Source organism: Rhineura floridana, chromosome 21, assembly GCF_030035675.1.
Source record: "Rhineura floridana isolate rRhiFlo1 chromosome 21, rRhiFlo1.hap2, whole genome shotgun sequence".
Taxonomy (NCBI): domain Eukaryota; kingdom Metazoa; phylum Chordata; class Lepidosauria; order Squamata; family Rhineuridae; genus Rhineura; species Rhineura floridana.
Window position 1 is genome coordinate 5,802,917 of NC_084500.1, and position 27,956 is coordinate 5,830,872.

General features: G+C 46.7%; 1 protein-coding gene across 1 annotated transcript; it reads left to right on the forward strand.

Moving 5' to 3' along the window:
• Positions 1-78: 78 nt before the first annotated feature.
• Positions 79-26,049, forward strand: LAT2 (linker for activation of T cells family member 2). The gene is made up of 13 exons (XM_061605533.1): positions 79-3,413; positions 11,071-11,183; positions 12,069-12,111; positions 13,856-13,899; positions 15,929-15,977; positions 17,249-17,286; positions 17,494-17,535; positions 18,228-18,258; positions 19,668-19,726; positions 20,041-20,097; positions 22,258-22,326; positions 24,738-24,798; positions 25,682-26,049. The coding sequence occupies exons 2-13, from the start codon at positions 11,096-11,098 to the stop codon at positions 25,692-25,694; spliced, it is 594 nt and encodes a 197-aa protein (XP_061461517.1). The 5' UTR covers positions 79-3,413; positions 11,071-11,095; the 3' UTR covers positions 25,695-26,049.
• Positions 26,050-27,956: the final 1,907 nt, after the last annotated feature.

The window sequence follows — 27,956 nt, forward strand, 5'->3', positions numbered from 1 at the left end:
TGTTGAGATCTGTTTGCAGTCCGGGCAGAGAATTGCTGGTGCTTGCAAATTTGTTCTGTTTATAGAACACTGTTTATAGAATGGAAAACCAATGGACATTTTTCTTGCACATTCTTGTAGATTTTCTTGCAAAAAAAATCAAATGTGTGTCCCAATTAGAAATATTTCCAGTAATCTTAGTTAACAGATGTTAGATGAGGGGTTTTAGAAAGAACCAGAAGTGAAAAATTGGAGTTTAGTGTGTCCGTGAGCCAGCTCTGCCCTCCTCAAGTATACTCCATTCCCTCTTCTCTGCCCGCCCTCCCCCCCCCCCTGCAGAAAGGGTTGGTCTGCATTCCATGTTCACTGAGCATGCTTAGTCCTCATTGGGTTAGGGTTCTTTTATATTAAAAAAAATTGTTAAACTACAAAACCAAGCCTTTCGTGCCATTAGGTAGTGCCATTTTGGCTACAAAAGCCTCTGAACATCAGAAACAGAACGATACTGTTAAGGCAGCTCAAGCTTAAAAGCACTGCTTGATTTCAAAAGTGAAATTCTTGAGATTCTCCTACAACACTAGTATGAAATTTATTTGAAGCTCTGGGTGGTATTTGATGCCCTATTCAGGGTAGACCGATTGAAGGAGATAGACATGACTAACTGAAGTTCATTAATTTCAGTGGGTTCACTCTGAGTAGCGCTTAGATGAGTATGCCCTAAATTGCTGTTCTGCTGGACCAGGTGGCAACTGCCCAGAGAAGGCTGCAGGGGAAAGTTCCTGATTGTTCAGGGGTGCGGAATTCTGTGCCAGAAGGTTCCAGGTCTATTCTTTGGGGCTTGCCCCTTCTGCTGAAAGTGAAGAGGGTCGGTTGCTTTATGTAACCCTGTTCCTGAATGGCATGCTGATGAACAGAGGCGCCGTGAGTGAAAGTTGTTTTCTGTGTTACGCATTTAACGTGCACGTTTTGAAGAATGCATTGATGTCAGCGAGAGATTCCCTCCCATTTCAAATACTAGCTTCAAATGAGGATTTCCCCCCTCCAGATCAAAGTCAGATTCCCCCTCCATTTGTGCTGTAGCATTTGGTACCCATCTCCTCTCTCTCCGCCCCACCACACTCTGCTCCCTAAAAATGGGATGCTATTAAAAGGAGTCTTGGATGCTAAAGCGCATTGGCTGCCATCTCCGATTTTGCCTTCGGGTAGCATAGGGTGCACCCCTCCTCTTGATGGGTCTGGTTTGTGGCCTGGACAAGGTGTCCAGTTACAGGTCACCTGACCATTTTTGAAAAGCTGAGGGCAGGCGCTGAGAGAATCGCTTGCTTAAAGCCTTTAAGCAAATGCAAAGTGGTAGTGAGAGTGGACATGAAAACCTATGAAGAGTCACGTAGTTTTTGCAAGGAATCTCCCGTGCAGATCTGCTTGGGGGGGATATTACCCCCCTGCCTCGCTCATCAAATGATTAATCAGGAAGGGGGCAATGTGTATCCCCAGCAGGCCCCTTGGCTGCTTAGAAAGGTTTGAACATTATCCACCTCATCACTCTTATGTTTTGCCATCACCAAAATCAGTGGGGTCTTGGGGATGATTTGCTTGGAGACAGAGAGCATGCCCCCTGGATTGAGGTTCACCACCCCTCCTCTAGGCTCTGAAGTCCTAGATTTTACCAGTGGAACTTCTTAATTATTGTTGCAGTCTTTACTCCAATTCAGCAAGGTGCAGCCCACCTTTTAGAGCATGCCTGTCTACTACAAATGGCCCTCAAGCCAACTTTTGCCACTTGGGGAAATTTCACAGCTGAGCGAGGTGATCTTTTAGGCTCTATAACCCTAAAGGAGCATTTATTTCCTATTAAATGTCAGCTCCTGTTCTATTCAAAGGGGCGCTGTGGTTTGCCACTGCCACACATCAGCTTCCTGTTTTGAGGCAAAGGGCTGCTGTTCCTAACAGTGTGTCATGTGAAAAATGTATAGGGCCTGGTACTCGGATCTGTTTGAAAGAGGCACCCTCTTGAAATGTAACAGGTGTTATCCCTGGCCATTGATCGCTAGTAGCCATTGGTAGACCTAGCTTCCATTAATTTGTCTAATCTTTTAAAGCCATCCAAGTTGGTGGCCAACACTGCCTCGTCGGGGAGTGAGTGCCATAGTTCAACTATGTGCTGTGTGACGAAGTTCGTTCTTTTGTCGTGAATCCTCCAACATTCCCCTTCACTGGATTTCCACGAGTTCTAGCCTTAGAAGAGGATGAGTAAATGATCCACTTTCTCCATGCTATGCCTAACTTTATACACATCTGTTGTGTCGCCTCTTGCTCACCTTTTCTCTAAACCAAAAGGCCCAAGCTTTTCCCATTGGATTTGATATTTGTTTTTATTGATGAGTTTATTGTCAGATCGCTTTGGGGAGTTTCAAGGGAAGCGATTCACTTGTGCAATGAGATGAAATAAATAATAAATGGATCACGGGATGATTGGCGGCAAATCAATGGCTTGACTTCCAGCTATTGTTATTCAAAGGCTTCCATCTCTGCGACCTGATTCAGCTCTTGGAGTCTCTGCTCTGTAGCAATGTCGACTGCAGGAGGCAATTGGCTCTGTCCCAAGCCATCCTTGCACCTGGCTCCTCTAAGCCACGACTTTGCATTTTGCTGTGGTTGGTAGACCAAGAGTCATAGCAAAAAGAATGGGGGGGGGGGCTTGGTCCCCTAGGCTTGAAGTCTTCCAGTCCCTGTTGCAAGAGGATTCAGCTATCAGAACTGCACGTTTCAGTTGCACGCAAGAAGTCCCAGGTTCTTCCCTAGGTATCTCAAACCTGGGCTGGGAAAGACTCCTGTCTGAAATCCTGTGACAGCCACTGCCAGTCAGTGTCGACAATACTGACTGCATGGACCAATAGTCTTGACTCCACTTAAGGCAGCTTCTTTAAGGGTAGTTCTTCATTCAGAACCATGAGGACTGGAAGCTTGCTTTATGTTTAGGGGTAAGGGCCGTAGCTCAGTGGGCAAAGGATGTATTTTGCATGCAAAGGTCCCAGATTCAATCTCCAAGGGCTGGAAAGATCCTTGTCTGAAACGGCCAATAGTCTGACTCTATGCAGCAGCTTTGGCTGTTCCTCTGAGTGAACGTGCTGGATCTAAGCCCCCAGGTTAGGCTGAATGGCCTGCTTTGGGACCTGGACCAGATGAGCCACTGTTCCCGTCTGTGACTGCTTCAGTCTTGTGGTTAATGAGAGGGCCGCCGCGTCCAAGCTGCGACTACCGGATGTTGGGTCTAGTGACTCATAAAGGGTAACAGGAAATTAGAGGCCTGTTCACGGTCTCCGTGAGCAAGTGACCATACTGAGGTTGGCTCTTTCTGAAGACAAGCAAGCGAGGGAGATGGCCGGAGGGAAAAGGACCTGCTCCAGCTCCTGAGAACATCTTGGGATTTGAAGGTAGGGCTGTTTTCAGGTGCCTTACCACCTCCTTCCTCGACTCGAGGCGCTAACTTCTGGGTTCTGTGCCGTGCAGCTGCATTACCCCAAGAATAGTCTCTGTCCACTGACCTATGGTTTCCTCTTCACGTCCCCCTTCTCTGAGAACTGAACTTAGATGTAAAGCTGCCCATTGCGGCAGGGGTTCCCCAACGGTGGTCTGCGAGCTTCATTCAGGTGGCCCACGGCACGTCTGCGTTCAAGATACTGATTTTTGCTTGTATTTTTACTGGTAGTTTTAGATTGCATTTTACTGTGTTGCCATTTGTAACACCATTAAAATACAATGTAAGAGATGAAAGAAGCAATCAAAACACACGTAAAAATCACACCGAACGCAGGACAGCGCCTTGCAAGTTCAGATTAAAACCTGGAGCGGATTCACTGCCCCCCTGACATTGGAGCCGTCAGCCTCCACTGAGCGCAGTGTCAATTCAGGTGATTTAGGAGAGGACAGCAGCGGGAGAGAGATGTTGGATTTAATGTGCAAACCGCTCCAGAGGTTGCACCTCTGGGACAGCCTCTTTGGGCGATACACTGGTGGCCTCTGCAGTGCATAGGCATTGAAACCTGTCGGGTTGTGGACGGTCTTTACTTTTAGCTGGGCGGCAGGTGGGATTAGGGGAAGGCCGTGGCTCAGTGGCAGTGCGGGCAGAAGCATTCCGGTTCAGTTCCTGGAATCTCCATGTAGGGCTGGGAACGTCTTCCATCCGAAACTCTAGAAAGCCGCTTCCAGTCCGTGTAGATGGTATTCAGGTAGTGGACCAACAGCGTGACTCAGTCTGAGGCAGTTGCCTACATTCCTCTGGGGGCTGGCCCTTGGCAGCGTTCCCTGTCACCCCAGTCCTATGATTCTGGAATTTCCAACGGCAGCTAGACAAGCTGTCTGAGCAAGAGTCCCTGACCTTCCTTCCTTGCTTGGTGAGCCAGCATCTCCTGACTTGCTGTGTTCCCTTCAGCCATCCACAGGGGAGACACAAGTGGGAGCCTTTGAACACCTTCAGACAGGCTTTTGAACTGGGTGGGGAATGGCACAGCTAGGATCCCATTCTTTAGACAGTCACGCATACTTTTCAAAACTATGGCACGCCTGCCACGTTCTTGCTCGTTCTGCTGAATTTGGTCTCGGGCCTCTGCCCTGACGGCACCGTTGCCTCCAGAGCAGCATCTCCCAAATCCCACAGGCCAAGGCAGAGAATCCAGCCAACCATTCACTCCAACCCTAACTTACCATGCACGCTGTGGTCACATCCACACCATACGTTTAGAAGCACATTTAACGCTCGTGGCTTGTCCCAAGAAAGCCTGGGGACTGTAGATTATCCTTCATAGAGCTACAGTTCCCACCACCCTTTAACAAACTACAGTTTCCAGGATTCTGCACTGAATGCACATAGCATGTGCTGTGCACAGAATGTGCGGTGAACATGCATTGAACGTATACTGTGGCTGTGACCCGAGTTCCTTTAACTACTAAATTTGTGTCGCCTGCCTTTGTATCGTGAGCTGGTGCAACCCTTGGTTCAAGGGTTTTCTTTGTCTTCATAATACTAGAATATTAATCTCGCAACGCCTCTCTCGCAACCCGAGAACTTGGGTCCATCCAATGAAGATAAATGTTGAAGATTCAGGGCAGACGAAATATTTACTGCACACAGTGCGTCGTCAAACTATAGATGTCGCTCCCCCAGGAGGCAGCGATGGCCACCAACTTGGATGGCTTTAGAAAAGGATAAGGCAAATTCATGGACGAGAAGGCTATCAGTAGCTGCTGACCCTGATGGCCATGTTCTGCCTCTCTGGTCGGAGGCAGGATGCTTCTGAACACCACTTTATGCTTCTGAATACCAGTTGCCAGAAACCGCAGGATGGGAGAGTGCTCTGGCACTCCGGTCCTCCTTGTGGGCTTCCCAGAGGCATCTGGCTGGCCACTGTCAGAACAGGATGCTGGACTACACAGGCCATTGGCCTGATCTGATGGGACTCTTCTCAGGTTTTCATGTCAAACCTCTCACTATGCTTTGGATTTGCTAGAAACAAACTCTTCTCTCAGCCTCTGCCCTGAGCTTTTCCATTTTCACATTTCAACACTGAGGGAGACAAAAAGATGGACCATTGGGCACGGTAACAAGGAAGACCATGCCTTGATTGGATCCAGCCAAGCTTCACAATGTGGTGTGCAAGCTTTTAGGTCACACAGAACACTTAGTCTAACTGGAAGTTTCTTTTTTTACAAAAACAGAGAGAGAAGGGGGAAATGTTTCTTAATCCTTGTCTGCACCTTCACTTGTAAGCCTCTGTTCACCCAGAGTTGGTCATGATTCACAGGTCTTCTGGTTAGAGCCAGCTCCCAAGTTTAAGGGGTCCCAGGGCAAAGTGACACTAGTGTAGTGGTTCCCAAACTTTCCTTTCAAGGGCCACTTGAAAATTGCTGAGGGTCTTGGCAGACCAATTAATTACTTTCCTGCCTGTTGTAGCAATTGTAATGCGCTATGCTAGATGATGTATGGTTTTAGTTGAGTCAAAATTAAACTTCTTGATTCTAGCCTCCCATGAACATTACTGCTAACCCTCTCCACCCCTTCCAAGTGCACACCCCCCAATCACTTCCGGTCCATTTTGCTCACTTCCTGGGCCGACCACCAGGTTTTCAGAATGATTTATTTATTTATTATTTTATTTATACCCCACCCTTCCTTCCAGCAGGAGCCAGAGCAGCAAACAGAAACACCAAAGACTCTTTAAAACATCATAAAAAGACCTTAAAATACATTAAAACAAAACGTTAAAAACATTTTTTTTAAAAACTTCAAAAACATCTTTTTTTTAAAAAAGGGGGGAGGTTAAAGACATATTAAAAGCAATTCTAACACAGACGCAGACTCTCAACTTAAAAGGCTTGTTGGAAGAGGAAAGTCTTCAAAAGGCGCTGAAAAGATAGCAGAGATGGCACCTGCCCAATATTTAAGGGGAGGGAATTCCACAGGGTAGGTGCCGCCACGCTAAAGGTCTGTTTCCTATATTGTACAGAATGAACCTCCTGATAAGATGGTATCTGCAGGAGGTATAACCGCTGCACCTGCTGTTCACGGCTGCTGCACTGAACATTCTTCACAGGCACACTGCGGACCACCTGAATGAAGCATGCAGACCCCCCTGGTGGTCTGCGGACCACAGTTAGGGAGCCCCTGCTATGGTGGATCCCTTCTCTTGTCAGTGGCCTTACCTAGTTGCAGAGGTGGTAGCTATGATAGCCCTCTTCAAGTGTTTGAAAGGTTGCCACACAGGGGAGGGCCAGGATCTCTTCTCAATCATCCCAGAGTGCAGGACACAGAATCATGGGCTCAAATGACAGGAAACCAGATTTCAGCTGAACATCAGGAAAAAAATTCCTACCTGTTAAGAGCGGTAGGACAATGGAGCCAATGACCTAGGGAGGTGATGGGCTCTCCATCACTGGAGGCATTCAAGAGGCAGCTGGACAGCCATCTGTTGGGTAGGCGTTGACTTGGATTCCTGCTTTGAGCAAGGGGTTGGACTTGATGGCGTTATAGGCCCCTTCCAACGCTACTATTGTATGATTCCATGGGCAGCTCCAGGCAGCAATCCAGGGCTGGCCCAGGGCATTTTCTGCCTGCACCAAAGGATGAGATGGCACCCTTCCCAGTTTCCCATACAGAAGCCAGTTGGGCTGGTCGCTAAATCTTACTTCGACATTGGCAGCGGGACAGCATTCTTCACTACATTGGAGGGCAGGAGGATAGCTTGGGGGTTGCAAGTAGGTGTGAGGGAGAAATTCGATTCAGTCCTCATTTAAAGGTAAACTTACCAAACTGGCATTATCCACAATGATGATATGGGAACCGAAACCCAGCCATCCTTTGAAATAATCACTTCTCCGAATTTTGCAATGCAGGTCTCCAGCACAAAAATGCACAGACTAGAGGTAAAGTGTGTGTCAAAATGCATCTATGGGTGAAAGCAACATACAGAAGGGCATGATCTGAGCAGAAATTGCTTTGCAGCAATGCACATATGAGGTCAAAATGCATATAAAAAGCAGTAGAGATTTGCACAAAAATGTTGAATTTTTGTGAGGATGTTAATGTTTTTTGCAAACTGACGTAGAAATGTGGAGAACTTAAGAATGGGAAAACAAGAAGCTTAAGAGGACCCAAAATGGACAGATTCGCCCATCCGCAGTTGTTCTTGCTGCTGTTTATATTCCGCCTTTTCCCCGGAACTGGGACTCAAAGCAGCTTACAAAAATTAAAACAAATCCAGATAATATAAATAAAAACATACCAAAAATTACGATTAAAATGGAATTCAAACCATTTAAAACATATCGCTTAAAAAGCACAGAATAAAAACCAGTAAAAAAGCACACTATAAAAGACCTTGCAGTCCATTTCTACAAGCCTGACAGAACAGAAAAGTGTTCACCTGCTGATGGAAAGGCAGCAGGGAGGGAGCCAGTCTCCCCTCCCTAAGAAAGGAGTTTTAGAGCCGGGGGCAGCCACTGAGTAGGCCCTCACCCGTTACAGGGCAGGATGCGCATGTCTCCTTACTACAAGTCTCTCTTCCAGTTCCCCAGCCTTCTGGCAACTGAGGCAGCAGCCTCCCTCGGCCAGTGGTAGGGCCAGCCCAGAAAGAGTGTTTCGATCCAGTTGTCTGGTGCTGCTCAGCATTCTGGGCCTGTCAAGAACACCTGATTTTTACGATGACTCTGTGGCAAAGAATATTGTGGGGATTTCATCTTGTCTGAAATGGGCCTCTGGGAAGAGCAATGGCTTGCATTTTTTTCACAGCTTAGGCCCAAGCAAGAACACCTGCTTATGAGTAGTGACTGGTACAATCAAGGCCACAGGCCTGGGAAGCTTTGGGGAGTACGTGCCAGTCAGGTGCGAAAACTGCAGAAGCATTTCGTCATCTGGAAGCCCCCTGATTGGCTAATTAATTCTTGGCTGTTGCTAGGATCTTTCCCATAAGTATATAATTCAGAGTTTAGCCTTTGTTCCCCTGGGTTCCATCATGCCTATTGGTGTTACCTGTGTGGGGTTCTGTTTTCCATCTGCTATCCAGGCTATGCATCTCTGAGGAAATGTGGAACCATGAAGTTACACAACTGTTACTTCTTTGTAAGTGTAGAACAGGTTGGCTAGTTTCGTTATTTTGTGTTGTGACTGTAACTCTCTGTATTTTACCTGGCCCCCTGGTGTGGGTTCTAAAGAACCATTTAGCTGCTATTTTTTGTGCACTTGTATTTTATTTAATAAAGCTACTTCTTATTTACCAGTGTGTGTTCATTGCAGGAGGAGTGTGGCTCTGAATCTGATACCTTGGCTATTTGCCCATGGACTACCATGTATTTGGTTATTTGCCTAAGGCTCCAAGACAAGGAGTGCATTTTTGGCTCTTGTCTGCTGGAATCCTTGGCAGGTCTAATTCTGGCACTTTGGGTTACCCCTTGGCCCAGAGTGGTTGGCCAGTTTAAGGGGTGGTGGCAGTCTACCTACCTTGTAGGGTTGTTGTTAGCTTACTCAGCCCTAGCAAGGGAGGCACTTGGTTGTGCCAAGGATCAATTGCCCTGGGTTTGGGAATTGAGTCCTGGGACTGAACCGGGTCAAGTTAGGACAGGTTCATGACAGATGGGGGGAAGGAAGGAAACTTAAGGGGGATCCAAGGCAAGCATCAGTTGTGGGCCCTGCAAGGGTGCTAGGACCCTAACAGCTGCCTAGGGATGTTGGGTGCTGACACCAGTCTTTTGTTGTTGTTGTTTCATGCAACCTTAGGCAGAACTAAAGGACATCCCTCTCTAGTAGGGTAGCCACTGAAGCTTTGTTGCAAAGGTCACAGATTTGCATGAAATTCCTACGTGCACATTAGTATGTAGAATTTATCTGGGGAAAGTATTTCTATACTGCCATCTGAAAAAAATATCGGGGCTGGTGTACACCGTTAAAACATAAAACAACATTAAAACAACACAGGTGATCGTTACAGTGACTAATACATTTTACAACAGCAGCATTTTTTTTTAAAGCCTTCAAAAGATGCCTGAAAGTCAAAAGCGAGGGTGCCTGCTGAATCTCTGCCAGAAGAGTGTTCCACAGCACAGGACTGGCGACATTAGATGCCTGGCTTCAGGTGGAGGCCAGTCTGGCCTCTGTAACACTGGGTACAATTAGCAGCGTTCCTTCAGATGATTAACGCAAACTTACATGTCATTTCGATACTTCAAATAGAAACACATCCCCTCTCCCCGTAAAGGGGAAGACTGCAACCAAGGGAGCTGTGTGTGCCTGCTCAGAGTGCTGTCCAGGTGGGTGCTAACTCTTAACGGGCACCTTCAAGCCCCTCTGACTCTCCTCACTTCCTTTGGCTCTTCGGCGTTAAACCAGAAAGCCCTTCCAAGAAAGGCATCCTTCAGTTAGAGGACTATCCCATGACAGCCCTTAGAATAGAGGGCTACAGGACCACCCACTTTCTTGCTTGCAGAACCTTGTTAGTGGCGCTGACACGTGGTCTGAAGCAGCCACGAGCAAATGTGCACCCTGGGTTTCCTGCAAACAACTTGCAAAAAGGTGGTCCTCGCAGCTCCTCCGCCCAATCTCTCTGCCTGTGTCTATGGTGTCCCACTAAAAAAAAAAAGGCTAGTATAATGAGGACCGTGCATTTTTCCTTAATTGATGTAATCCTAATTGCAGAAGAAACTTTATTGTATATAGCCAAAGGCCTTAACAATGACTACAAAGTATTGGTTAAAAGCCCTTCTTGCTCAAAACTCTCATTAAAATAAAACATCTATTAAAAGACTGAACACTCGGTCCTTGGAGTAGGATTCTATAATACCGCAAAATCCTTGATATGGTGGGCCAACTTCTTGGCTGCCAATGCAAACTGGGCTACCGAGTATGTGATAAACATTTGTCAGCTAAAAGTTCCACTACCACTTCTTGGGACGTTCGATCAGAAAACATCCAAATGATATATTTTTCCCTGGGATCCAAATACAAGGTACAGCAGGTAATGGATTATATCCTCAATCTGGTTACACCCACATAATCCTAAATGTTGCTTCCTATTCTTTCTTCAATCTGTTGAGATTGTGTTTTGAATTAAGGGTCCTATCCTCTTAGGTGCTTGCACTTCCGATTTGTGTCATTTAGTGGATGCTGGTGGTTGTGTCCTACTTGTCCATCCACAAGGATGTAGTTGTCCAGGGTCTCAGGGGGTCTTAGACCCCTTACTTTCTTGGGAGCAGGGTCCCAGCATCCTATAAGCCAAACCGCATGAAAGGGGAGTGTTAGCCACTGAGAAGAGTCTTCTAACATGCTTCCTTGCCCTTTCCTGCTGATTGGAGCCAATCGGAGTGAAAGGCGGTAAGTCAGCCACTGAGAAGGCTCTTCTCAGTAGCTAACACTCTCCCCTTTCTTGCTTATTGGCTCCTAGGGACTTCTGTTGTTGTGGGAGAAGGCGTTAACAAGGATATTATTCTCAACCCAGCAGGAAAAAAAGGCTGGAGCGGAGAGGCTATGACTAACATGAAGGCACACTGCACTTCTGAATTTGCCATTACACTACTGGCCATCCACATTGCTTTTGTGTTTTCAAGGTTGAGACGGTGGCAGGATCAAGCTATGAGCCAAGTGGAGCTGATCTGGGGTGCCTTCTCCTTGATGCTGTTAGGGGCTCTTGTCACCATGTGTATGAAATGCCAACGGTCTGGTAAGGCTTTACTCCAGCCCAACCCACTTCTCACCTCAATCCGCACCTTGGTCTAGCTTCTTTTCATGTGTGAGATTTGAAACATGGATCTGGATAGATGTATCCCAGGAATACCCTAAGTTTGTTCATCGAGAGCAGGTTTTTATCGTAAGTCTCCAAATCATTGTGAAAATGGGCCCAATCTATGGCCACAAAGAGAGGGTACATTCAGAGTGCCAGATCGTCCCAGAGTGCAGGACAAGGAATAATGGACTCAAGTTGCAGGAAGTCAGATTTTGGCTGAACATCAGGAAAAACTTCCTAACTGTTATAGCGGTATGACAATGGAACCAATGACCTAGGGAGGTGGTGGGCGTTCAAGAGGCAGCTGGACAGCCACTTGGCTGTCAGGTGTGCTTTAAGTTGGATTCCTGCATTGAGCCAGGGGTTGGACACGATGGCCTTATAGGCCCCTTCCAACTCTATGATTCTACGTGGGAAGTAGTTCAGGGTTTAAATCTCCGCTTGCACACTTGCTCTCCTAGTAGTATTGGCAAAGCCACTGTTGCTCAACCTGTTTCGTCTTGTCTATAAAAAGGGCACGAAAATAATGCCCAGCCCACCACGCTCTGCAAATGTACCTACTTTTGCAATCTCGCAATTAATCTGCATTTTTTCTCGTTTCATTGGGTTCTACCCGACTAAATTTTACTCAGAGCCAACCCATTGAAATGAATGGACCCAAGTTAGCTATGTTAATAATGACTCTCATTAGCCATTATTTTCAATCAGTTTACTTTTGAGTGCAGCTGTTTTTTGTTCTTGATCATGCTGTGTTACTTTCTTCTGTATAAATCAAGCTCACAAATGCTCGTGGTACACTCCCTCTCTCCACTTCCCTTGTAGGGGGCAAACAGGATGTGATGGGCTTGGACAGTCAGAGGAATCAGTAAGTAGCTGATCACCACCACATCTGTCTGTTTCTATTATTTAAAAGATTTCTAACCTGCCTTTACAAAGCATAGCTCTCTTGAGGCAGTGTATGAAAAGATTCATAAACTCAAATTTGCACCTTATTAACACTGTCCTCTAATTGAAGAACAGTTAACAGTGCCCTCTGGAAGCCGCACATTCCACAAATGCAATCTTGATGGGGACATGTGGAAGGACTCCTTTCGGGCAGACGTTCCAAAGGTGTGGGCCCCACACCAAAAAGGCCCTCTGGCGGGTAACCACCAACAAAAGCAATTGTAATGGTGATCCTTCTAAAAACAGTCTTAAAACCTGGGCAGTCTTGGGTCTCATCTGGCTGCCCCATACATTTAAAGCACTAAGATACCACTTTAACAGACATGGCTTTCCCCCAAAGAATCGTGGGAATGGTAGGTTATTAAGGGTGCTGGGAGTTGTTAGGAGACCCCTCTTCCCCTCACAGAGCTACAGTCACCTGAGTGGTTTAATAGCCAATCTCTTTTCCCGGGCAAATAGGTGGGGACTGGCTAAGGGCAGACTGAAGTTGGTGAGGGAGCACCCCAGTTGCCCTAACAGACCAGTCTCCATTGCACCTCTTTTGAAAGCCCTGCCCCACAAGTTTGCAGTAGCTGGTTGTGTTTCCTCAGCTGTGAGAGACTCGGCACATGCTCAAGTGCACCCTTGCGCCTTGACAGCTATCTATGCTATGTGTGGCATCTGTTGGAGCTGCAGGCCAGGTCTAGCTCAAATCAAACACAGAAGCGGAGGGTTTGTGTCTCAGAGGTTCGATGCACACCTGGGCACACAGCTTATGCTTTGCATGCAGAAGGTCCCAGGTTCAATCTCCGATGATTAAACAGGATCAGATAGCTGGTGACGTGGAAGACTCTCTGACTGTCCCTAGAGAGTTGCTGCCAGTCAGAGTTGACACTGCTGGGTTAGATGAAGAAAGAGTCTGGCTAGCTATAAGGCAGGTTCCTATGTTTTTATAGTTATTTACTTATTGCATTTTTATCCTGCCCTTTCTCCCAGAAGGAGCCCAGGGAAGCAAACAAAAACATTAGAAACACTGCAGAACATCTTAAAAAAGAAAACACCTTAAAAAATAATTTTAAAAAGAACAGCTTTGAAAACATCTTAACAAGCAGTTCCGAGACAGATGCAGACTGGGGTTTCTACTTAAAAGGCTTGTTGAAAGAAGAAGGTCTTCAGCAGGCGCCAAGAGATAACAAAGATGGTGCCTGTCTAATATTTAAGGGGAAGGAATTCCAAAGGGTCGGTGCCGCCACATTAAAGGTCCGCTTCCTATGTTGTGCAGAACGCATCTCCTGATAAGATGGTATCCGCAGGAGGCCCTCACCTGCAGAGCGCACTGATCGACTGAGTATATAAGGGATACGACAGTCTTTCAGGTATCCTGGTCCTGAGCTTTCCAGAGCTTTGTACACCAAAGCCAGCACCCTGACCTCTGCCTGGTAGCTAATAGGCATGTTTCTGATTAATTGCTGGCATTATAAACTCCTTGCCTATAAGGTTTCACAGCTCAAAGGCGCTCCATCAGTGTGAACTTATTTAAGATGCAATGTACTTTTTCCGGTGTTGATATTAATAATAAAACATTGCAAAATAAAAACAGGCTCCTAATGTGGATGCTTCAGCGACCGTCTCAGCTGTGCTCTTTTTCCACCGGGGCACTCAGAGACTCTCCCGTATCTTTTCAGGTGTGACAACCAGCAGAGATTTGAGGTGGCTCCTTCTTACTCAAGTAAGTGTGTCCTCTTTTGTGTTGCCTCCCGCCGTTTGCCATTGCCAAAGTGGGCAGATGCAGGTGGCCATGCATGGCTTCTGATAATGTGGTCTTTAAAAACCATGCCCCAAAGGATGATGCAGGAAGCTAAGTTAGCCTGGAATTGGAGAGTTTGCTGCAGACAGCAGAGGGTGCTAGTCCATAAGGGCAAATGGGGCTCTGTCCTACCAACCACAGGTTGCCTTAGGCAACCCCCAGCTGCTCTGCCTTCTTCCTTACAACCAGTCCAGAGGTGGCCTGGGCTCTCCACTTCCTCCTCTGCCTTCGTCTAGGTGCTACCCTTGTAGAACTCAGCAGGGAGGAGGATGGGGACAAAACTAGAATGAATTGGCTCCGTCTGTCATTGGCTCTGCCTCCGGCTACCATTGGTCTGCCTTGCTTCTGCCCTTGGCTGGCACTGGCTGTGGCTCCGCCTACTGTTGGGCTCCCTGCCTTCTGCCCCACCAGTCCCAATGGGTGCCTGCCGCCATGGCCTGCAGGGTGGTTGTCTGCGTGAGTATAGGTTACTATTTTGCTACCCATTTGCTACACTGCTGTGCCTGGTGCATATTAAAATTCTCTGCAGAACTTGGCAGGATGTTCAAGGCCCCAAACTAGGCATGACATCATTAGCTAATTAATTTTTATTTAATTTATAAAATTACTGGTATACTGCAGTTTCATCAAAACTGTTTGCAAGTGTGTTGTCTATATCTATACTCACAGTAAAAACCAAATAAAACATATCACCAACTATGACAGAAAGTGTTTATTTTAATTGTCTGCATAACCCTGGGAACAAAGGAAAGTTTTCAGCAAATGTTTAAAGGCCAGTATAGAATCATAAATAGTAGAGCTGGAAGGGGCCCACAAAGCCATTAAGTCCAACCCCCTGCTTAGTACAGGAACCCAAGTGAAAGCATACCTAAGTTAAGATACAGAAGACGCCTGCTGAATCTCTGTTGGAAGAGCTTTCCATGGGCATTAAATGCCAATGACGCTAAGGCTGCAATCCAATACACTTACCTGGGAGTCAGTCCCATTGAACCCAATGGAGCTTATTTCTGAAGACACATATTGGATTGCAGCCTAAAAGCTTGATTTCCTGTCGCTGTCAAATGAGCCTCACCAACTAGCAGTCAATGCAATTTGCAATTCTCTGCTAGGCTTTTAAAAACTAAATTAGGGGCATAGGATCAAGACCCTGGGTTCAGTGGGTAGGATTTTTTAAATCCTTTGCTCTCTACTTGTAGCCTTAATCTGGTCCCTCTCCCATGCTATTTCCATGAGCTATTTGCATTGTTGGGTGATACAGTGATACTCTAATCCGCCTTCCCCTATGACACTCACTGGGTGACCTTGAGCCAGCCACGCTCTCTCGTCCTGACCTACCTCACAGGGCTGTTGCAAGGATGGGGCCACCCTGAGTTTGTCTGAGGAAGGCCAAGATGAACATACATCAACGGATCATAAATATAACATGCACACTAACAAAGGCGTACAATTAGAAGGTCCGTAACTGCGTCTGTGTTGCATGCAGAAGGTCCTAGGTTCAATCTCTGGCATCTCCAGGTAGGGCTGGGAGAGATTCTTGCCTAAAGTCCTGGAGAGCTGCTGCCTGTCAGTGTAGACAATACTGAGCTAGATAGGCCAAGAGTTCGACTCAATACAGTAGGGCCCCGCTTTACAGCACTTCACTTTACAGCGTTCTGCTAATACAGCGGTTGTCAATTGCAGAAAGGCCCAGTCCTATGGTGCTTGTTCTGCTGTTACGGCGGTTTTTGCTCGTCGTGTTGCGCGATGCACACCATTATCTTCAATGCGTCCCGCTTTACAGCGGGGGGTCCGGAACGTAACCCACTGTGTGAGTGGGGCCCTACTGTATAATGTTTCTAGTGAGCCATCATACCACTGAATTTGCACAATTAAACTCATCTCCCTTCTTTGGCACCAGCAGAAGCATTATTGATATGGCTGACCTGATACTGTTTCTTTTGTGCGTTTTTAGTGTCGGGACAAGAGTGTGCAAAAATGCCATATAACTTGCCAGTACCAAGGTAGGCTAAGCTGTATTGTCACTGAACTTTGGGGTAAGGCAGACTCCCCCAGCCTGCTCCTCTCTGGATATGTTGGACTACAGCTCCCATCTGCCGGCTGGGGCACCTGGTTGGGGAAGGTTGGCGTAGTGCAAGGATCTGGAGGGCACCTGGTTGGGAAAGGTTGGCGTAGTGCAAGATGGGGAACTTTTGGCCCTCCAGATGTTGCAGAATGACAACTCCCATCAGCCCCAGCAAGCATAGCCAATGGCCAAGAATGGTGGGAATTGTAGTTCAGCAACATCCGGGGGGACCAAAGGTTCCCCACACCTGATTCAGTGTATGTGAGTGGATGGATTTATTTTTAAACTCTTTTGTTTTAAAACTTCCAAAGCACATTACAAATGTAAGATAACCTCCCCCATCTATTACACCAGGGGTTTCCAAACTGTGGTCCATGGACCAGCAGTCGTCCATGAGCTTCATTCAGGTAGTCCCCAGCATTGCTGCATTGAATATTCATAGAACTGTGGAACAGTAGAGTTGGAAGGGGCCTGTAAGGCCATCGAGTCCAACCCTCTGCTCAATCCAGGAATCTGAGTTAAAGCATCCCCAACGGGTGGCTTTCCAGCTGCCTCTTGAATGTCTTCAGAGTTGGAGAGCCCGCCTGGTTGTTTCATTTCAGACACACATATTGTTAGTTTTGAATAAAAAGTTTGCTGAAATATGTTGAACTGCTCTTCTTTTTTATGGTGTAGGAACCTCTCCCTCTTCTTTCCATGTTATTCCTACCTCTGGTACCAAAGTTTCTGTTAAAGAAGTAGTGTCCAGGAACGTATCTACCTTGTTAACTGAAGTACGATTGTATTACAATTTAGATTCCATGGAATACGAATTGTAATACGATAAAATACAGCAGCAGAAATAGAAGAAGCTATCAGAATACAATTCAAAATCATATAGCATCTAGCACGGTGCATGACGATAGCTACAACAGGCAGAAAAATCATTAAGTGGTCTGCCAAGATCCTCGGCAATTTTCAAGTGGCCTGTGGGGAAAAATTGTACTTGATTACACATTGGTCTGAAGACCCGAACGCCCTCGCTATACTCGAATGCACTTTTTATAAATGCCAACTTCACTGGGCACCTATTCGGACATTTGGATGGCACGTATCACTTTGTATGTGTAAACGAAGGTGTATTGATGTTCATTGTTTATTGATTTTTATTGTTCATGATTGGTTGTTTCCTTTTGTGTGTTTTATTTTCCACCCTCTTCTTCTTTTTAGCAAAAGAAGCCAACATCCTTTCACTGCAAGTCACCTTGGTAAGTATTTCTGAATAATTTAACAAAACCTAAAAAGCTTGAATGTCCTGTGCAAAGAAAAAAACTGTTCAAATAGGATTAATATATATGAGTTTTTCTGGTTTTGTTTTTAAATGTGGGGAAAATGGATTTATGAATGAAGATGTGCAAATCTGACACGGGCCAACAGCTGACCTATCCATCCCTAACTCTGGCTTTACTTTTCAGAGGAAGCCTGTGCTGAGCCCACGTATCAACATTTTGAGAAAGGTAAGTGTGCAATTTCGGCACGACTCAGATAAAGGAAATGGATGCTGTGATTTGAGCACTGACCACATGGAGGAAATTTCAGAGGCGATTCAGTCACTAGGCGGCTTCCAGAAGGCTATTAGCGGACACCATGGTTTGTCTAAAACTAGGGTGTGTAGAATTAGAAGGTGGGGCTTGGGAATAGCCATTAAGGACCCCTTACCTTTGCCCAGAATTCGACTCCTGTTTTCATGGATCAACAGCACTTGGAAACCTGGGATCAGGATAAGGCAGCATATTCACAGAGCTACAATTGTCAGAGTGGCTTAACAGTCAAGGGGAACTCTAGGAATTGTAGCTCTGGGAGGGGAATAGGGGGATCCCCTCATGACTCTCAGCTCCACAAACTACAGTTCCCAGGATTCTTTGGGGGAAGCCATGGCCGTTTAAAGTGGTACGATACTGCTTTAAAAGTCTAGTGCAGATGGGTCCTTTGAGCGCAGATGCCTCACTGTCCTGTTCCCCTCCTTGGCATGAGCATGGCCATCTTGTTTCCTCACCCTGTGCAAGGCTTGTTTTGCTCTACTCTCCACCCATCCATCCTCTGCCACATACATTGGTTGCAGCCCCACAGGGACGCTCGAGCCGGGCTTCTTAATGTCTGGGTGACCTACATGATCTGTGAAATAACAGTCACTCTGTTGTCCTTTCAGAGTTGCGAATGGAGCAGGAAACTGCTTACATGTAAGTCCAGGGGGGTAACTTATTTTGAAACTCTCCTCGCTCTTTAGGCAGTGTCTTTCAGGATAGTTATGCTGCTCCTTACAGACTCAAACAAGCTGGGCTTTGTGAACAAACGGTAAGCTCTGATTGAATAAGGTTTTACGGAGCTCTCTCTCAGTCTGTGGCCTCTCTCTGTTCAGGCCAGAAGAACAGCTGGGGGGCTCCCTGGTTCCTCCCCAGGGAACAAGACCCACTTGGGTTGTATCTAAGGGTTCTTTCCCGTTGTTTCATGCTGCCCTCCATTTTTTCGAGACGGTCAGTACGAAATCTTAGTCATGGTTGATTTAGTTATAGAATAAATTCCACAAGTGCATCTGTGCTCAAAGTGGCGATCTTGGATGTACATGCATGGATTTTAGGAATGCACTCCTGGGCAGTGTGTGGAGTGTTCCTGTTCAGTCGGGCCCTCTTCTGGGATACTCCTTGCATGCAGAAGCTCCCAGGGTTGACCCCAGCATCTCCAGGTAGGGCTAGGAGAGGCTCCTGTCTGAAATCCTGGAGAGCCGCTGCCAGTCAGTGTGGACACTACTGAGCTGGATGGACCAATGGTCTGGCTCGGTCTATGGCTGCTTCCTGTGTTCCATTCCACTGGAGACAGTGGTGGTGCAGTGGTTAGAGTGTTGAACTAGGACTTGGGAGACCAGGGTACTAATCCCCACTCAGCGATGAAGCTTCTTGGGTGACCGTGGGCCAGGCACTCGGCCTAACATAAGAACATAAGAACATAAGAAGAGCCTGCTGGATCAGGCCAGTGGCCCATCTAGTCCAGCATCCTGTTTTTACAGTGGCCAACCAGGTGCCTGGGGGAAGCCCGCAAGCAGGACCCGAGTGCAAGAACACTCTCCCCTCCTGAGGCTTCCGGCAACTGGTTTTCAGAAGCATGCTGCCTCTGACTAGGGTGGCAGAGCACAGCCATCATGGCTAGTAGCCATTGATAGCCCTGTCCATAAGAAAACCTACCTCACAGGGTTGTTGTGAGGATGGAAGGACAGCCATGTTTATCACTCCTTGGGCTCCTTGGAGAAAAGGTGGTGTCTAAATGTAAAAATCAATCAATCAATAGCCCCACCGACCTTGTTTTGTTTCGCCCCGCCCCCCAAAAGGTCATCCAGCAATCTGTGCCCATTGAACATGCTCACCCAGCCCCATTGGGCTGCTTCTGTGTGTTTTCCTAAAGGTTTTTTTTTGTAATTGTGCAATCCTAGGGTTTCCCACAAGCCTGCTGCTATCTTTCTCTTGTGGGATGTAAACACGACACATAGATACAGAAATCCCTGCTGCTGACATTTACTTATGTTTCCGTCGGCTTCTTTGGGTGGCTAAAATCTTGACCGTACCTCTAACTCCATCATTTGCTTTCCCTGTTCTAGTGAGCCCATATCTACAGATCATTGCCACAGCTGCAGAAAATTTGTGAGACTGCCAAGTGGTAAGCTGACAAGTGAAACCTTGAGTCATTGTTTACACAGCCGACGCATGCCCAGTTTGAGTGCGCGGAGGTTCCTTCAGATATTGCACCAAATGCACCCAGAGGACGGGCCCAGTGAATGTAGCTAGAAGGACCACCTTGGACAGCTCCTTGAAAGTTCGGATTAAGACCCGGAGCGGATTCCGCTGCCCCGCTGACATGGAGCCACCGGCCACCACTTGTGGCCACACGCTCCTCCTGCTAGTTGCATTTGGACAAACACCTGATCAGTGCTGGACTTCTCTCTGTTTTAGGCCATGTCTTTTCTTTTTCAGATGAAGATGCCTGCTGTTATCAAAACGTGGCTGGGCCATCCAAAAGGAGTGGCTGCAGTAAGTTCTGCCTGTTAGGCTGCTTCTGTTTCTATTTTCTTAGCACCAGGCATAATTTTATAATACTGTCAATAAATAGTATAATTTGTTGTTGATGATGCTATTTTTCTGGGACCTGCAACAAAATGTTGCAGTGCAGACCGCTCCTGTAGAGTGTGGTCAGCCAGGCATTCAACCATGCCTTCCTTTAAGAACATAAGAACACAAGAAAAGCCTGCTGGATCAGGCCAGTGGCCCATCTAGTCCAGCATCCTGTTCTCACAGTGGCCAACCAGGTGCCTGGGGGAAGCCCGCAAGCAGGACCCGAGTGCAAGAACACTCTCCCCTCCTGAGGCTTCCGGCAACTGGTTTTCAGAAGCATGCTGCCTCTGACTAGGGTGGCACAGCACAGCCATCATGGCTAGTAGCCATTGATAGCCCTGTCCTCCATGAATTTGTCTAATCTTCTTTTAAAGCCATCCAAGCTGGTGGCCATTACTGCGTCTTGTGGGAGCAAATTCCATAGTTTAACTATGCGCTGAGTAAAGAAGTACTTCCTTTTGTCTGTCCTGAATCTTCCAACATTCAGCTTCTTTGAATATCCACGAGTTCTAGTATTATGAGAGAGGGAGAAGAACTTTTCTCTATCCACTTTCTCAGTGGCATGCTCCATTCCATTTCCTTTCCTCTACCAGTTTTCTGTCATCGTCATCCCCGCCTCACTAGCACTGGAATAGTGGTGAGTGGAGCATGGTGACCTTTGAGCATGCTCAGTCCTTATTACCCTGCTTTTTGGGTTTCCTTGGGGTCGTAGGATAATAGAGTTGGAAGGGACCTATAAGCCCAACCAAGTCCATCACCCTGCTCAATGCAGGAATTAAAGCGTCCCTGATGGAGGGATGTCCAGCTGCCTCTGATCCCTTCCTCTAATGTGCAGGTGGCACCAATTTGGCTCCATAAGAAATGGCGCCCAGAGCCTAATTATCAGAAGCAGAGGGGATTATTTATTTATTTGATTTATATCCCATCCTTCCTTCCAGCAGGATCCCAGGGCAGCAAACAAAAGCACCAAAAAACACTTTAAAACATCATAAAAACAGACTTTAAAATACATTAGAACAAAACATCTTTAAAAACATTTTTAAAAAAGCTTTCAAGACATCTTTTTTTAAAAAAGGTAACATATTGTTTAAAAAAAGGTTTAAAAAATTATGACGAAACAAATGGGGGGGGGAAGAGTTTTGAAATGAGCTTGCAGACAAACAGTGCAATTGTTTGGGAGCAGCCATTGCTTCTTTATCCCAGAATCCTAGCTGGGTAACCTGGAATCTATAGCACACGCAGTGCTTTTTTGGTAAAAAGACAACTTGTTGGTACTCCTATCTTGATAAAAGTACTGTGGGTGCCAGCACAACACATCTGCCGTGGGCAGCAAAAAAGAATGGTGCCAGTACTTTGCACTGGTGAGTCTTGTCACACACAAAAATAACCTGAGCACCAACAGTGTAGTGACAAGTTCAGAAGTACAGGGTCCCTTTCAGACAGTCACACCGCGCTCCCTCACAGCCACATTCTCTTTTCCATTGTCTTCCTTGGTCTCCATATAGTCTTCGAGTAAACACTCCCCTACAACAGACGTCCCAATCAGCATGAAAGAGGAGGCTGTGTGTTAGCTGCTGAAAAGAGTCTTCTCAGTGGTTGACTCGCTTCCTTTCACTCCGATTGGCTCCAATCAGCACAAAAGGACAAGAACTGTTCTCAGTGGCTCACGCACTACCCTTTCATACTGATTGGCTCATACCTGGCTGGGACCCTCCTCTCAAAAAAGTAAGGAGTCTATGACCCTTAGCGACCCGCCCCTGCTGAACACATGGGAGGGATTTGCTCAGCTTACAATCTTCATCTTGGAAACGAGTCTACAAGGTGATCTCACGGCTACAATCTCCAACCTCGTTTCTCAATTGGAATCGTATATGATGATAGCCTATTTTGGCGTTTGTCTTTTAGTAGGTAGGGTAGCAAATGTAGTTTTTATTCTTTTGATGTTTTAAATCTTTGTATGTTTTTCTTTACCGTCCTAACCCTCTTTGAGACATCTTATGTAGCAAACGATGAATAAATAAATAGTAATGAAATCATTTTTACCTCCTCCCACAACTGACTTCTCTTTCCTTTCTGTAGTCTTGGAAGATGTTGATATCTACGAGAACAGCACAATAATCCAGTTATGGAAGCACTCGCAGACGACAGGTAAATCGTGGGCTTTGGCTTATATGAGACATCAAGCGCAGAGCTATGGAAGGGTGTGTACCAAACACCCAACTTAAGTCTGTGCAGTTTGGGGCAAGGCCTGTCTTTAAACCAGGTGTGGGGAACCTGTGGCCCTCCAGGTGTTGCTTGAACTACAGCTTCCACGTTTGCTGGGGATGATGGGAGTTGCAGTTCAGCAAGATCATCTGCAGGAGCAGCGCTGGTCATCCCCCCGACTTGGCAAGGCTCATTTGGCATCGACGCGAAATCGAGCCTTCAGCGTCATCAGCCGTTCTCTGGAATGCTTGGCCAACAGATTCAGCAGACGCCTTCTGTTTTCACTTTTAAATGCCCGCTGGAAACCATTCTGTTCCACCAGGCTTACTTGGGCAGTTAAGACAACATCCTTTTGCAACAGTTGACCTTGTTTTTTTATGGGCTTTTTAAAATGGTTTTTATTATACGGTTTTTATTTGTTCCACTTTGACGTTCTTTGAAATAAAATAGCAGTATACAATAGCAGTATATGCTTATAGATCCTCCGTGGCGCAGAGTGGTAAGCGGCGGTAACACAGCCGAAGCTCTGCTCACGGCCGAAGTTCGATTACAACGGAAGGAGGAAGTCAAATCTCCGGTAAAAGCGGTCGAGGTCCACTCAGCCTTCCATCCATCCGTGGTCGGTAAAATGAGTACCTGGAATATGCTGGGGGGGTAAAGAAAGGCCGGGGAAGGAACTGGCAATCCCACTCCATATATACGGTCTACCTAGTAAACGTTGCAAGATGTCACCCTAAGAGTCGGAAACGACTCGCACTACAAGTGCGGGGACACCTTCACCTTTTTTATACAAATATGCTTATAAGTAAACAAATGTCTGGGTGGGGGACAAAGGTCCCGTAGTTTAAACTGTTAGGGGTCTTGTATCAACGTGGGCCTGCAATCCAAGATAAAGCAAAAGGCAGGATAAAAACCATGACAAAGGGGACTGACCCAACCATGAGCTAAGGCAATGGAGGAGAAACCTCTGGCCCACAAGACTCTATTGAGAAGCCAGAGCCCTGCATGTGATGTCATATGTGATGTAATGGGGGGCGCTTCAAAGGAACAATTGGGAGTTTCAAGTGGGCTCCTGGTGGTTCCTTTATTGGAGCAAGGTGTGCTTCTAACTGCCCAATGGGCGCCAGGAGCGTGCCTTGCTCAAAAACACGGATCAAAGAAGCATAGAATAGTACAGTTGGAAGGGGCCTGTAAGGCCATCAAGTCTAATGCAGGAATGTCTAATGCTCAATGCAGGAATCTAAGTTCAGGTGGCTGTTCAGCTGCCTCTTGAATGCCTCCAGTGTTGGAGAGCTCACCACCTCCCGAGGTCACTGGTTCCATTGTCATACCATCTAACAGTTAGGAAGTTTTCCCGACGTTGAGCCAAAATCTGACTTTCCATTCAGTGGAAACCGTTTTCTTCCTCCCGGCGCCGTTCTTTGTGTGGCTCCTTTCCACCTCTGACCCTGGGCCCGGCATGTTCCTTGTGCTGTGGCTCCCAAACTTGGGATCCTTGCACAAGTGATTTTGTCAGGTTGGAGGGACAATATACCTGTTAATCATGTGACTGACAGGTGGGGTTGCCCTGCCCACCTGTCAAAGTTGGCCCATGGGGTGGGCCGGATAAAGATCTGTGCTCTGCCCCCATGCCAAAAATGTTCCCCAGCCCTGAGCTCACGTGAGATGAAGTGGGACAATTTGCAAAAATTCACTTATTGGATCTGAGATTAAGAACAGCAAACATAATTCAGTTCCGGTTAATTTAAGAGACAGAAGAACATATATCTACTAGAAACCCGTAAGTAATTAGCTGGGCTGATTCTGAGACTTGCATATTGAAACAGTCAAGTATCTCATATTTTTTCACAGAGCACCACATTAAACACTCAAAATGTACTGATCAAATTCAGTACTGTCAGAAATAGAGACCTGGTGTGGAAGTGGTTTAATGTTAACCAGAATTGCAAGTCTGGATGATGTCGCAAGCTGTGCTAAGTTAAAGTTTCTAAACTCCTTCCCACGGCTGTGCGGGAGGACAAGGGAAGGAGGAACACACGAGTTAGAGGCTTGCTGCGGCTTGTTTGCATTGTAACTAAACTACAGTTTAGCATGATGCATGAATTCAGCCATTGGGTCTGTAGGGCTAAAATGTCTGGGACACTCTCCTAGGATGAAGATGAACTATGTAAGAGCCCTTAATTTCAACTAGGCTTGTGCAGGAGAGTGTACTGGTGGATCATATCCCAAACTAATTAGTGCAAGAGTGGGAGGGGGACGAGCAGGAATTTCTACACCAAAAACTCTCTTTCCAGCCCCGGTAATATAAGCGTCCCCACTTTTCTTCTGTTCATGAATGGTTCTTTTTAATCCAGAAAACTCTGATGATGATGATGATAGTGAACCATATTACATCAATGCAGACCCAAACGGCAGGTAATTATTCGTACGTGTTTTTGTGTGTTTGCCCATCTGTGGCAAATGAATGTACAGACGCCCTCCCCAACCTTTTCTTCTCCAGATGTTTTGAACTACAACTTCCGTCAGGCCCGGCCAGCACCTACTGCCTGGAATCTGCTCTGGGTTGTAATCCAAACTTGCTGAAGCACCTTGGGCAGCCCCTTGAAAGTTCAGACTAAAACCTGGAGCGGATTCCACTGCCCCACTGACAAGAGCCACCACTGGTTCCACTTCATTCTGCACCAGTAGGACCTTTTCTGGAGTACTTTGTCCAGTTCTGGGTGCCACACTTTTAAAGGCGGATATAGACCAACTGGGACAGGTCCGGAGGAGGGCAATGTGTGTGTGTGTGTGTGTAAGAACGGAAAACCAATCGGATGAGGAAAGGGTAAAAGAACTGCCTAAAGAAGGCTGAACGGTTGTCACATAGCAGACAAAAACTTGTCCTCTGCTGTTACCCCAGAGGGAGCAGGACTAGGTCAAATTGGCAGGCAGATTTTGTTTGAATGTTTTTGGGTTAAGTACAATGGAACACAGGAATCCGAGTCACCCCATTGGTCTCTGTATAGCTCAGCAGCGTCTCCACGGTTACAGGCAGGAGTCTCTTCCAGCCCTACCTGGAGATGTCATTGGGGATTGAACTTGGGGCCTTCTGCATGCAGGGCAGATGCTCTACCACTGAGCTACAGCCCTTCCCGATAACCCAGAAGGCTGATGGGGTGTTTGCTCCTGCAGGTCTTCAAGCAGATGTTGGATAGCCGTGTACTGGGGATACATCAAGTAACTGAAGGGACTGAACTGTCAAGCGCCCTCCAGGTCTATGATTCTTTTAACAAGACCTCACATCTATCCCTTTTAGGTTTGCTGCCTAGGAGGTGGTGAAAAAGAGCTTCAGGAGTCGCTCATTCGCCATCCTGCTGAGATTATGGCACCATTCAAAACCTGTTCTCTTGGAAAGGGTCCTCGCTCTTTAATCCTGACACGGCCCTGCAAGCAAATGCGCAGTAATGTACATCTCAACAGGGTGGGGGCACCCTCCGAAGAAAGCCACCTGGAAAGGATGCGTGCGCTCTTGCAAAATCTATCTGGGAAAGCTCCCAGACCAAGTGTGAGCGTATGACAGCCGGCAAATTTCATTCTCGTGGTTTATTTGTTCTGGCTGGTAGCCAGATCCAAGTCTACAAGACAGTGTATCGTATTTTCTACCGCTTTCAAAATTAAAAACCTTCAGCGAGCCGGTGTGTAATCCCCAACGAGAGATTTAACAGAGTTCTGCTCGGGTGGGAGACCTGTCCGCCAAATCTGTCAGAGGCAGGCTACAGCTTCCTTCCTCCTTAGGGCAAAACAAGAGACAGAAGCTGCATCAGCTTCGTAGGGAGTGGCGGCAGAGTTGAAGAAAGTGGATCCAGATAGAATTAAAGGCAGCTGTGCTCTGAGCAGCCTTGTTTACAAATCTCACTTGGTAGCCACAGGTTAACAAGGAATTGTATGGGTTCAGTCCCTCTGTGGTAGCCAGTGTAGAAATGCAGTGGGCTCCTGGAGGAGGCCTAGAGCCATTAGCAAGCCGTTTGTCCACTCATTTCCGCCAAACCTCTGGCCTACAGTGTGGGAAATTTATTCATCTGCTGCAGTAAGGAATGGAGTAGGGACAATGCAGGCTGACTCTGGGGGTCTTATGGGGTGTTGTAGTTTTTTCCACGCTCCCCAAGGTGCACCAAATGGAGCCAAACACACACTGGTGGCAGAACCAATTACCCATTACGCCCCTGTAGGCCAACACTGGGATGATTTGTCTGTATAGAAGTACAAGTCTAGGGGGCTGTTTCCAATGTTAATCCTACTCAGAACAGAGCCATTGAAATTAATGGACATGGCTAACTTAGGTCCATTAATTTCAATGGGTCTTCTCTGAGTGGGATTAACGTTAGATACAACACTAAGTTACTACGGAGCAGTGATTTTAACAACATACTTAAGGAAAAAAATGGGAAGCGTTTGTGTGGGGCTGCTATTGTTAAACAATTTGGATTCGGATATATCTTTATGCACTCCCCTAACAGAGGGCCCTGTATTGAGCGCCTGGATCAGTGAATACAGTTTTGGGGCCCAGTTCTTCAAGTGGGGCCAAAAATAAAAAGATGCTTCCAAGTGCTGGATCCCCACAGTGTTAGACTGGTAGTAGTTTATCCCCCGGTGAGTCTTTGCTTTCCTCCAGCGAGTTAATTGCAGCTGCATCTGTTTTAGCTAGTGAGGCAAGTTCAACATTTCTCGCTTCGCAGAAGGATGTGTGGGTAGATCTCTTGCAACAGAAGCAGGCCGCCTCTGGCTTTGTGCACTCTGCTTCTTTTCTGTGGCCTCCGTGGTCTACTGTAGTGTGTTGAATTTGCAAAGCGCAAGCTTAGCAGTCGTGGGAGAGGACGACAAATCTTCTTACGGATCAGTAAACTGCTTAAGGGACAGCAAGAAGATAGTAGGAATAGACGGGCAGTTCTCTCCATGGAGGGATGTAGAAGCCCCCCAAGGATTTGTATTGGGAACTGTGTTTCTAACTTGTTCATAAATGATCTAGAGCAGACGACGATGAGGAATCTCTGGTTCACGGACTTTATCAGCTTGCACTCCCAGTTCTTCCATTGAATCGCTGGCTGGAATTCAAGCTAGCAATGCAGACGGTCTTCTGCTGCAGGCGTGGGTCAAACTGTGCATAGAAAAAAATTCCTTTGGGATATCTGATGCCATTGTGACATCCAACAATTGATAGGAGCATGTATCATGTTCTCTATCTCTAATCTAGAGGCAGCAAGGTAGCAACATTTGCTGATGATCAGGCTGGTTAAAACAAGCCGGGACTGTGAGAAGCTCCTAAAAGATCTGTGCCCGCTGGGTGAAAGGTAAAATGGCAGATGTGATTCAATGTATGCAAGTGGAAGTGGTATACATTTTATTGTTGTTATGTGCCTTCAAGTCGATTAACACTTATGGCGACCCTATGAATCAGCAACCTCCAAGAGCATCTGGTATAAACCACCCTGTTCAGATCTTGTAAGTTCAGGTCTGTGGCTTCCTTTATGGAATCAATCCATCTCTTGTTTGGCCTTCCTCTTTTTCTACTCTCTTGTTTTTCCCAGCATTAT

Excerpts from the sequence above, each read along its gene's own strand:
- LAT2 (XM_061605533.1), top strand. The coding sequence starts at position 11,096 with ATGAGCCAAGTGGAGCTGATCTGGGGTGCCTTCTCCTTGATGCTGTTA. Across the intron at positions 18,259-19,667 it reads GAGCAGGAAACTGCTTACAT|TGAGCCCATATCTACAGATC; the intron begins GTAAGTCCAGGG and ends TCCCTGTTCTAG. Across the intron at positions 22,327-24,737 it reads GAAGCACTCGCAGACGACAG|AAAACTCTGATGATGATGAT; the intron begins GTAAATCGTGGG and ends TTTTTAATCCAG.